Below are 12,500 nucleotides of genomic sequence, written 5' to 3' on the forward strand. Positions count from 1 at the left end.
CACTACTTTAGACCAGGGCCCTATTCCCTATATAGTGCACTACATTTGACCAGGGCCCTATTCCCTATATAGAGCACTACATAGACCAGAGCCCTATTCCCTATATAGTGCACTACTATAGACCAGAGCCCTATTCCCTATATAGTACACTACTATAGACCAGGGCCCTATTCCCTACATAGAGCACTACTATAGACCAGGGCCCTATTCCCTATATAGTGCACTACTATAGACCAGGGCCCTATTCCCTATATAGAGCACTACTTTAGACCAGAGCCCTATTCCCTATATAGAGCACTACTTTAGACCAGGGCCCTATTCAGACCCATAGGAAAACTACTGTCTGACTGTGTGTAGAGTGTGTGTGTATTGTAGGGTGTGTGTAGAGTGTGTGTAGGGTGTGTGTAGAGTGTGTGTAGGGGTGTGTGTGTACTGTAAGGTGTACTGTAGGAACACCTGTGTGTGTAGAGTGTACTGTAGGGTGTGTGTAGAGTGTGTGTAGGTAGAGGGTGTGTGTAGGGTGTGTGTAGAGTGTGTGTAGGGTGTGTGTAGAGTGTGTGTGTACTGTAGGGTGTGTGTAGAGTGTGTGTAGGTAGGGTGTGTGTAGGGTGTGTGTAGAGTGTGTGTAGGGGGTGTGTGTAGGGTGTGTGTAGGGTGTGTGTAGAGTGTGTGTAGGGGGGTGTGTGTAGGGTGTGTGAGTCCTCACCTGGTCCACTGAGGAAGTCTCTGATCTGCAGACAGGCCAGAGGAGGAGGAACACCTGTCTGACTGTCAGACTCTCCTGATACTGTCTGGACCCACAGCACACTGTAGTCTAATACCTCTGGGAGAGACTTCCCTGGATCTGGAGAGGAGGAGGGGAGGAGAGAGAGGGGGAGAGGGAGGGGGGGAGGAGGGGAGGGGAGGGAGAGGAGAGGGGAGGAGGAGGAGGGGATGGTAGGGGAGAGGGAGAGGGGAGGGGAGGGGGGAGGAGGAGAGGGGAGAGGGGAGGGGGGAGGGGTGAGAGAGGGAGGGGAGAGGAGAGAGGAGGGGAGATGGGGGAGGGGGAGAGGGGGGGGGAGAGGAGAGGGAGGAGGAGGAGGAGGGAGATGGGAGAGGAGAGGAAGAGAGGAGGAGAGGGGGAGAGAGGAGAGGGGGGAGGGGAGGGGAGAGGAGAGGAGGGAGGGGAGATGGGGGGAGGAGGGAGGAGGGGATGGGAGGGGAGAGGGGGAGGGAGGAGAGAGATGAGATTTTGTAAATGAGTGAGACACATCAAGATCTACAGCAGATGAAGTCTCCCTCCACTCACCCAGACACTTATAGTCAGAGGAGACTCCCCTCAGAGACACATCGAACACAGACACGTCCATCCTCTGTTTACGGTGGTGACAGCTGAGCAGGGCCGACGGCTGGACCACCTGGAGGTACAGTAGAGGCTCCAGGACCCGGTCTCCAGCCCCTCTCCTCCCAGGCTGCCTCACGATGGTGACCCCCAGGGCCTGGCGGGCCGAGGAGCGGCTGGGGGCGGGCAGGGAGTCCAGGGAGAGGAGGGAACCGCGAGGCTCCTGGGGAACGGTGTCACTGTTCAGGAGGTCCTCTGCTGTCAGGCCTGACAGAGGGACCGGGGGAGGAGGGTTGGGGGAGGAGGAGGAGGTAGGGACACTCTTCCCTGTCGGCCCGTCTCCATCCTTCTTCTCCGGGGAGGCGGGTGGGGTCTTGGCTAGAGTGGAGCAGGCGTAGGTCATGACAGAGAGTTTACTCGCGGTCAGGAAGACGTCGAAGGGGACGAAGGAGAGGTTCTTGACGACGGTGGACTCCCTGGAGGGTCTAGCGATGTGGTGATGGGAACCTCCACTCTGCTGCTCCATCAGGACGATACGGATCCTGGCGCTGTCGCTGCCGAACCCACTGTCCTGAACACCGCTGCGACTGGACGACGAGTCCACACCGCAAGACCCCGCCGAGGAACTACACCGCTGCTCCCCACGCTGCACCTGGGGGGGGGACAGACAGAATTCTGCTAAAATATCCTCCGTGTACAACGTAAAACACCAAATAATGCAGAGTAGAATTAGGCCGATACCCGCTAATTATCAAAATCCAGAAAAGAGACGTTAAATTCTACAACCACCTAAAAGGAAGTGGTCCTTCTGTAGCTCAGTTGGTAGAGCATGGCGCTTGTAACGCCAGGGTAGTGGGTTCGATTCCCGGGACCACCCATATGTAGAATGTATGCACACATGGCTGTAAGTCGCTTTGGATAAAAGCGTCTGCTAAATGGCATATATTATTATTATTATTATTATTCCCAAACCTTCCTTAACAAAGCCATCACCTACAGAGAGATGAACCTGGAGAAGAGTCCCCTAAGCAAACTGGTCCTGGGGCTCTGTTCACAAACACAAACACACCGCACAGAGCCCCAGGACAACAGCACAACTAGACCCAACCACATCATGAGAAAACAAGGAGATAATTACTTGACACATTGGAAAGAATTAACAAAAAAACAGAGCAAACTAGAATGCTATTTGGCCCTACACAGAGAGTACACAGCGGCAGAATACCTGACCACTGTGACTGACCCAAAATTAAGAAAAGCTTTGACTATGTACAGACTCAGTGAGCATAGCCTTGCTATTGAGAAAGGCAGCCGTAGGCAGACATGGCTCTCAAGAGAAGACAGGCTATGTGCTCACTGCCCACAAAATGAGGTGGAAACTGAGCTGCACTTCCTAACCTCCTGCCAAATGTATGACCACATTAGAGAGACATATTTCCTTCAAATTACACAGATCCACAAAGCAACTCCCATATCTACTGGGTGAAATACCACAGTGTGACATCACAGCAGCAAGATTTGTGACCTGTTGCCACGAGAAAAGGTCAACCAGTGAAGAACAAACACCATTGTAAATACAACCCATATTTATGCTTATTTATTTTCCCTTGTGTTCTTTAACCATTTGTACATTGTTAAAACACTGTATATATATAATATGACATTTGCAATGTCTTTATTGTTTTTAAACTTCTGTATGTGTAATGTTTACTGTTAATTTGTATTGTTAATTTCACTTTAGTATATTATCTACCTCACTTGCTTTGGCAATGTTAACACATGTTACAGACAGACAGACAGACAGACAGACAGACGGACGGACGGACGGACGGACGGACGGACGGACGGACGGACGGACGGACAGACGGACAGACAGAGACAGCACCGTGACATCACAGAACCGATCCGACCCAACGGAGAGGCTCTTCGTTAAGCAGTGACATCACAGAACATTTGCCTTTAAAAAAAATAACATTTTTTAGCCAGGAAGTCAGATGTGATCGTTTGAAGCATTGACAACGTCTAGAGGGGTTTGAAGGGGATCCAATGTAATGACGTGAATATTAAACTCTCTGTGGGGATAGAAGTGGAGACGGCCGCCATGACAGATGACCCGAAAACCAATGTGAATAAGTCCCGAGCTTCTATGTCTTGGGTTTAATACACATCGTCCAGACAGGACATCTTTACCAATCAGTCACATGGTCAGGAAGTGGGCTTTGGTTCCCAGGAGACACAAAGAAAGACAGATAAATGTTACTGACAAAATCATCTATCAGGGACCTGCTTCAGCCACTACAGTGTCACGACGCACACGAAGAGACCAGGAAGCTGTACTGAATGCACACGAAGAGACCAGGAAGCTGTACTCAATGCACACGGAGAGACCAGGAAGCTGTACTCAACGTACATGAAGAGACCAGGAAGCTGTACTCAACGCACACGGAGAGACCAGGAAGCTGTACTCAACGCACACAGAGAGACCAGGAAGCTGTACTCAACGCACACGGAGAGACCAGGAAGCTGTACTCAACGCACACGGAGAGAGAAGCTGACACACGGAGAGACCAGGAAGCTGTACTCAACGTACATGAAGAGACCAGGAAGCTGTACTCAATGCACACGGAGAGACCAGGAAGCTGTACTCAACGCACACGGAGAGACCAGGAAGCTGTACTGCACACGGAGAGACCAGGAAACGCACACGGAGAGACCAGGAAGCTGTACTCAATGCACACGGAGAGACCAGGAAGCTGTACTCAACGCACACGGAGAGACCAGGAAGCTGTACTCAACGTACATGAAGAGACCAGGAAGCTGTACTCAACGTTTGGTACAAATCACTGGTCTCACTCGCTTGTTATCCGACAGAACTAAAGACGCAGTAGATGTCTTGAATTCAAGGTTTAACAACATGGCAGTCTTAGAGCAGTCTCTCTGAGAGCTCTCTGATGTCCTCTATACTGCCAGGTTTAATAACATGGCAGTCTTAGAGCAGTCTCTCTGAGAGCTCTCTGATGTCCTCTATACTGCCAGGTTTAATAACATGGCAGTCTTAGAGCAGTCTCTCTGAGAGCTCTCTGATGTCCTCTATACTGCCAGGTTTAATAACATGGCAGTCTTAGAGCAGTCTCTCTGAGAGCTCTCTGATGTCCTCTATACTGCCAGGTTTAATAACATGGCAGTCTTAGAGCAGTCTCTCTGAGAGCTCTCTGATGTCCTCTATACTGCCAGGTTTAATAACATGGCAGTCTTAGAGCAGTCTCTCTGAGAGCTCTCTGATGTCCTCTATACTGCCAGGTTTAATAACATGGCAGTCTTAGAGCAGTCTCTCTGAGAGCTCTCTGATGTCCTCTATACTGCCAGGTTTAATAACATGGCAGTCTTAGAGCAGTCTCTCTGAGAGCTCTCTGATGTCCTCTATACTGCCAGGTTTAATAACATGGCAGTCTTAGAGCAGTCTCTCTGAGAGCTCTCTGATGTCCTCTATACTGCCAGGTTTAATAACATGGCAGTCTTAGAGCAGTCTCTCTGAGAGCTCTCTGATGTCCTCTATACTGCCAGGTTTAATAACATGGCAGTCTTAGAGCAGTCTCTCTGAGAGCTCTCTGATGTCCTCTATACTGCCAGGTTTAATAACATGGCAGTCTTAGAGCAGTCTCTCTGAGAGCTCTCTGATGTCCTCTATACTGCCAGGTTTAATAACATGGCAGTCTTAGAGCAGTCTCTCTGAGAGCTCTCTGATGTCCTCTATACTGCCAGGTTTAATAACATGGCAGTCTTAGAGCAGTCTCTCTGATGTCCTCTATACTGCCAGGTTTAATAACATGGCAGTCTTAGAGCAGTCTCTCTGAGAGCTCTCTGATGTCCTCTATACTGCCAGGTTTAATAACATGGCAGTCTTAGAGCAGTCTCTCTGAGAGCTCTCTGATGTCCTCTATACTGCCAGGTTTAACAACATGGCAGTCTTAGAGCAGTCTCTCTGAGAGCTCTCTGATGTCCTCTATACTGCCAGGTTTAATAACATGGCAGTCTTAGAGCAGTCTCTCTGAGAGCTCTCTGATGTCCTCTATACTGCCAGGTTTAATAACATGGCAGTCTTAGAGCAGTCTCTCTGAGAGCTCTCTGATGTCCTCTATACTGCCAGGTTTAATAACATGGCAGTCTTAGAGCAGTCTCTCTGAGAGCTCTCTGATGTCCTCTATACTGCCAGGTTTAATAACATGGCAGTCTTAGAGCAGTCTCTCTGAGAGCTCTCTGATGTCCTCTATACTGCCAGGTTTAATAACATGGCAGTCTTAGAGCAGTCTCTCTGAGAGCTCTCTGATGTCCTCTATACTGCCAGGTTTAATAACATGGCAGTCTTAGAGCAGTCTCCCTGAGAGCTCTCTGATGTCCTCTATACTGCCAGGTTTAATAACATGGCAGTCTTAGAGCAGTCTCTCTGAGAGCTCTCTGATGTCCTCTATACTGCCAGGTTTAATAACATGGCAGTCTTAGAGCAGTCTCCCTGAGAGCTCTCTGATGTCCTCTATACTGCCAGGTTTAATAACATGGCAGTCTTAGAGCAGTCTCTCTGAGAGCTCTCTGATGTCCTCTATACTGCCAGGTTTAATAACATGGCAGTTTTAGAGCAGTCTCTCTGAGAGCTCTCTGATGTCCTCTATACTGCCAGGTTTAACAACATGGCAGTTTTAGAGCAGTCTCTCTGAGAGCTCTCTGATGTCCTCTATACTGCCAGGTTTAATAACATGGCAGTCTTAGAGCAGTCTCTCTGAGAGCTCTCTGATGTCCTCTATACTACCAGGTTTAATAACATGGCAGTCTTAGAGCAGTCTCCCTGAGAGCTCTCTGATGTCCTCTATACTGCCAGGTTTAATAACATGGCAGTCTTAGAGCAGTCTCCTGAGAGCTCTCTGATGTCCTCTATACTGCCAGGTTTAATAACATGGCAGTCTTAGAGCAGTCTCTCTGAGAGCTCTCTGATGTCCTCTATACTGCCAGGTTTAATAACATGGCAGTCTTAGAGCAGTCTCCCGAGAGTTCTCTGATGTCCTCTATACTGCCAGGTTTAATAACATGGCAGTCTTAGAGCAGTCTCCCTGAGAGCTCTCTGATGTCCTCTATACTGCCAGGTTTAATAACATGGCAGTCTTAACAGTCTCCCTGAGAGTTCTCTGATGTCCTCTATACTGCCAGGTTTAATAACATGGCAGTCTTAGAGCAGTCTCCCCGAGAGTTCTCTGATGTCCTCTATACTGCCAGGTTTAATAACATGGCAGTTTTAGAGCAGTCTCCTCACATCTCCCTATCTGATGCTAGGTAATGATATTGGTAGAGAGTTCCCAGTAGTGAACATGAGGATTTATCCATAAAGTATCAACTGTCCTACCTCGTCTCCCTTCCCCATCTGACCAACCTGCACATGGTTCCTATTACCCCCCTTTCCCTCGCTCTTTCTTTCTCTGTCTACCCTCCCTCTCTCCTCAGCCTGTTCTCTCAGCTCTCTCTCTCTCTTCCTCCCCCCTCCCCCCCTCTCTCCTCAGCCTGTTCTCTCAGCTCTCTCTCTCTCTCTCCCTCCCTCCCTCCCTCCCTCCCTCTCTCTCCTCAGCCTGTTCTCTCAGCTCTCTCTCTCTCTCTCTCTCCCTCCTCCCTCCCTCCCTCCCTCAGCCTGTTCTATCAGCTCTCTCTCTCTCTCTCTCCTCCTCCCCCTCCCCTCTCTCCTCAGCCTGTTCTCTCTCCCTCTCTCTCTCTCTCCTCAGCCTCTCTCTCTCTCTCTCTCTCTCTCTCTCTCTCTCTCTCTCTCTCTCTCTCTCTCTCTCTCTCTCTCTCTCTCTCTCTCTCTCTCTCTCCCTCCCTCTCCCTCCCTCCCTCCCCTCTCTCCTCAGCCTGTTCTCTCTTTCCCTCCCTCCCCCTCCCTCTCTCCTCAGCCTGTTCTCTCAGCTCTCTCTCTCTCCCTCCCTCCCTCCCCTCCCCTCTCTCTCTCAGCCTGTTCTCTCATCTCTCTCTCTCTCTCCCTCCCTCCCTCCCCCTCCCCTCTCTCTCAGCCTGTTCTCTCAGCCTCCCTCCCTCTCCCCCTCCCTCCCTCCCTCCCTCCCTCCCTCCCTCCCTCCCACCCTCTCTCCCCTCCTCCTGTTCTCTCACCTGTCTCTCCCACTACATCCAGTGTTCCTCCTTCCCGAGAGTTAAATGTACAGTATATTACGTCAGAACAGGATGGTGTTTCAGTCCTCTAGTCATACAGTGAACCCAGTGACACAGCTTTAAACACAACGCCTGATTTATTACATATATCCTAAACAGTGTCATCAAAGGGCAAAAAACAAGATCCTTATAAAACACAGGGTCAAGGGCTTCTAATACAGTCCCCTGTGCCAAAACTTCTCCCCTCCCTCCCTCTCTCCTCTCCTCTCTCCCTCTCCCTCCCTCCCTTCCCTCTCTCCTCTCTCTCTCCCTCCCTTCCCTCTCTCCTCTCTCCCTCCCTCTCTCTCTCTCCCTCTCTCTCTCCCTCCCCTCTCTCCTCTCTAACTAATGAGGAGAGGATGTGCTCTCTGTCTGTCTCTCTCTGTGTTTTCTGCAGAAACGTAACATTTTCCAGGCATTTCAATAGAGGTAGTAAGGACCACTAGACAATCTGCTCCGTGTGTATTGTCTCAGGGGGGTTGGAATTGGTATCTGGAGAACGCAAACATCCACAACATCCTCATCGGGAACGGAAGAGGACAAATAAGTAGAGCAGCCGGGAGGAGAAAACCACAACCCTTTCAACTGATCCCCCCTCCCTCCCTCACCCCCCCCCCCCTCTCTCTCCCTCTCTCTCCCTCTCCCTCCCTCCCCCTCTCCCCCCTCTCTCTCCCTCTCTCTCCCTCCCTCCCTCCCCTTTCTCTCTCCCTCCCTCCCTCCCCTTTCTCTCTCTCCCCCTCCCTCCCCCTCTCACCCTCCCTCCCTCCCTCCCCCTCTCTCTCTCTCCCCCCCTCCCCCTCCCCTCCCTCTCACCCTCCCTCCCTCCCTATCTCCCCCCATCTCTCTCTCTCCCTCCCTCTCTCCCCCTCCGCTATCTCCCCCCTCTCTCTCTCCCTCCCCTCAGAGTAACAGGGTTCACAACCCAATCTACTCTGCTCCTCACCGATCCAGCCAAGAGACCACTTCCTAAACTACTACTTTCTCTAAATATAGATAGTTACACATAGAGGTTATAGACTGACTCGTATTACAAGAAAGACTTTTCCTGGAAACAAATCAACATAAGTATTTCAGGAATCAGCTAACAAATGAACCAGCTAACAAATGAATCAGCTAACAAAGGAGTCCGCTAACAAATGAATCAGCTAACAAATGAATCAGCTAACAAATGAATCAGCTAACAAATGAATCCGCTAACAAATGAATCAGCTAACAAATTAATCAGCTAACAAAGGAATCCGCTAACAAAGGAATCCGCTAACAAATGAATCCGCTAACAAATGAATCCGCTAACAAATGAATCAGCTAACAAATGAATCAGCTAACAAATGAATCCGCTAACAAATGAATCAGCTAACAAATGAATCAGCTAACAAATGAATCAGCTAACAAATGAATCAGCTAACAAATGAATCAGCTAACAAATGAATCAGCTAACAAATGAATCAGCTAACAAATGAATCCGCTAACAAATGAATCCGCTAACAATTGAATCAGCTAACAAAGGAATCAGCTAACAAATGAATCAGCTAACAAATGAATCAGCTAACAAATGAATCAGCTAACAAATGAATCAGCTAACAAATGAATCAGCTAAAACAAATGAATCAGCTAACAAATGAATCAGCTAACAAAAATCAGCTAACAAAGGAATCAGCTAACAAATGAATCAGCTAACAAATGAATATAGCTAACAAATGAATCCAAAGTGCTAACAAAAACCCGCTAAAATTGAATCAGAAAACAAAGGTGAATCAGCTAACAAAGGAATCCGCTAACAAAGGAATCCGCTAACAAAGACACCAAGACTAAAAAATGAATCAGAAACATAACAAAGGAACTTTCCGCAAAACAAAGGACTCAGTCAAATCAGCTAACAAAGGAATGCCTGCTAACAAAGTACTGCCTAGACACCAAGACATAAAAAATGGAGGAAACATAGTACTGCCTGCTTCACTTTAACCATCCATAGTACTGCAGTCAGAAACCACCCATAGTACTGCCTGCTTCACTCTGTCACACCACCCATAGTACTGTCTGCTTCACACCACCCATAGTACTGTCTGCTTCACTCTGTCACACCACCCATAGTACTGCCTGCTTCACTCTGTCACACCACCCATAGTACTGCCTGCTTCACTCTGTCACACCACCCATAGTACTGCCTGCTTCACTCTGTCACACCACCCATAGTACTGCCTGCTTCACTCTGTCACACCACCCATAGTACTGTCTGCTTCACTCTGTCACACCACCCATAGTACTGCCTGCTTCACTCTGTCACACCACCCATAGTACTGCCTGCTTCACTCTGTCACACCACCCATAGTACTGCCTGCTTCACTCTGTCACACCACCCATAGTACTGCCTGCTTCACTCTGTCTCCTAGACAGTCACACACCACCCATATTACTGCCTGCTTCACTCTGTCTCCTAGACAGTCACACACCACCCATATTACTGCCTGCTTCACTCTGTCTCCTAGACAGTCACACACCACCCATAGTACTGCCTGCTTCACTCTGTCTCCTAGACAGTCACACACCACCCATAGTACGGCCTGCTTCACTCTGTCTCCTAGACAGTCACACACCACCCATAGTACTGCCTGCTTCACTCTGTCTCCTAGACAGTCACACACCACCCATAGTACTGTCTGATTCACTCTGTCACACCACCCACAGTACTGCCTGCTTCACTCTGTCTCCTAGACAGTCACACACCACCCACAGTACTGCCTGCTTCACTCTGTCTCCTAGACAGTCACACACCACCCATAGTACTGCCTGCTTCACTCTGTCTCCTCGACAGTCACACACCACCCATAGTACTGCCTGCTTCACTCTGTCACACCACCCATAGTACTGCCTGCTTCACTCTGTCTCCTAGACAGTCACACACCACCCATAGTACTGCCTGCTTCACTCTGTCTCCTCGACAGTCACACACCACCCATAGTACTGCCTGCTTCACTCTGTCACACCACCCATAGTACTGCCTGCTTCACTCTGTCTCCTCGACAGTCACACACCACCCATAGTACTGCCTGCTTCACCACCCATAGTAGTTACCATCCCGAACCGAGTAACACATCAGGAAGTAAAGTGACCAGGTATAAAAATATAATAGGTCTGTTCTATTTCTCTGTTTCTATGTGTATATTCAGAGCCTTCAGAGACTCTTCAAAAACAGTGTTGACAGGACTGACTAAAAACAGTGTTGACAGTACTGACCAAAAACAGTGTTGACAGTACTGACCAAAAACAGTGTTGACAGTACTGACTAAAAACAGTGTTGACAGTACTGACTAAAAACAGTGTTGACAGTACTGACCAAAAACAGTGTTGACAGTACTGACCAAAAACAGTGTTGACAGTACTGACTAAAAACAGTGTTGACAGTACTGACTAAAAACAGTGTTGACAGTACTGACCAAAAACAGTGTTGACAGGAATGACTAAAAACAGTGTTGACAGTACTGACTAAAAACAGTGTTGACAGTACTGACTAAAACAGTGTTGACAGGACTGACTAAAAACAGTGTTGACAGGACTGACTAAAAACAGTGTTGACAGTACTGAATAAAAACAGTGTTGACAGTACTGACTAAAACAGTGTTGACAGTACTGACTAAAACAGTGTTGACAGTACTGACCAAAAACAGTGTTGACAGTACTGACTAAAAACAGTGTTGACAGTCCTGACTAAAACAGTGTTGACAGTACTGACTAAAACAGTGTTGACAGTACTGACTAAAACAGTGTTGACAGTACTGACTAAAAACAGTGTTGACAGGAATGACTAAAAACAGTGTTGACAGTACTGACTAAAAACAGTGTTGACAGTACTGACTAAAACAGTGTTGACAGGACTGACTAAAAACAGTGTTGACAGGACTGACTAAAAACAGTGTTGACAGTACTGAATAAAAACAGTGTTGACAGTACTGACTAAAACAGTGTTGACAGTACTGACTAAAAACAGTGTTGACAGTACTGACTAAAAACAGTGTTGACAGTACTGACTAAAAACAGTGTTGACAGTACTGACTAAAACAGTGTTGACAGTACTGACTAAAAACAGTGTTGACAGTACTGACTAAAAACAGTGTTGACAGTACTGACTAAAACAGTGTTGACAGTACTGACCAAAAACAGTGTTGACCGTACTGACTAAAAACAGTGTTGACAGTACTGACTAAAAACAGTGTTGACAGTACTGACTAAAACAGTGTTGACAGTACTGACTAAAACAGTGTTGACAGTACTGACTAAAAACAGTGTTGACAGTACTGACTAAAAACAGTGTTGACAGGACTGACTAAAAACAGTGTTGACAGTACTGACTAAAACAGTGTTGACAGTACTGACCAAAAACAGTGTTGACCGTACTGACTAAAAACAGTGTTGACAGGACTGACTAAAAACATCAGCTCTTTGCTGTACTCTGACAGTCTCTCTCTGATCATGTTTTTTAAAGGTTATTAAATCTAACCTCGTCTAGTATCAAACTTTGCTGTGGGGTCGTGGAAGTTGTAGACACGGTGATTTGAGCTATCTGATTGGCCAGCACAATGGGCGTACTTGACCCAGGTCAGCTGGGTAGGCGGAGTTTGTCCCTTCAGACAAATGAAACGATTCAAAATGTCTACTGAGATAGAACGTCCCTGCTCAGCTCTAGTGACATCATCAGGAAGCGACGTCATTGTTAATTCAAGGGTCAGTGGCAATGGTATGATTAGAATGTTGAGGACAGGGCTACTGAGTCAACCCAGGGTCAACCCAGGGTCAACCCAGTGACATCATTAAGAAGGGACAGCTCCAGCTAGGGAAGACACTCACTGTTGTAAATCACTTTAGATAAAAGCGTTTGCTAAATGGCATATGACTTCCGTAACGACAGACTGATAAACGGCATATGACTTCCGTAACGACAGAAGTACAGGAAACAGTTCAGTGTTGGTTTACAGGTTGCCTACATGACGCTGAACCTTGA

At 47.9% G+C, this 12,500-nt stretch overlaps 1 protein-coding gene across 1 annotated transcript in view; it reads right to left on the reverse strand.

Moving 5' to 3' along the window:
- The window catches only part of LOC127919344 (intermembrane lipid transfer protein VPS13B-like), a 20,425-nt gene extending 8,215 nt beyond the window's left edge, over window positions 1–12,210 (reverse strand). Inside the window, exons 1-4 of the mRNA XM_052502869.1 lie at window positions 12,000–12,210; window positions 3,912–3,997; window positions 1,289–1,973; window positions 707–844 (exon numbers count right to left, since the gene is read on the reverse strand). Of these exons, the coding sequence (XP_052358829.1) occupies window positions 707–844; window positions 1,289–1,973; window positions 3,912–3,997; window positions 12,000–12,210 (1,120 nt within the window). The remainder of the gene's footprint in view (window positions 1–706; window positions 845–1,288; window positions 1,974–3,911; window positions 3,998–11,999) is intronic.
- Window positions 12,211–12,500: the final 290 nt, after the last annotated feature.

This window comes from Oncorhynchus keta, unplaced genomic scaffold, assembly GCF_023373465.1.
Source record: "Oncorhynchus keta strain PuntledgeMale-10-30-2019 unplaced genomic scaffold, Oket_V2 Un_contig_16422_pilon_pilon, whole genome shotgun sequence".
Classification (NCBI taxonomy): Eukaryota; Metazoa; Chordata; class Actinopteri; order Salmoniformes; family Salmonidae; genus Oncorhynchus; species Oncorhynchus keta.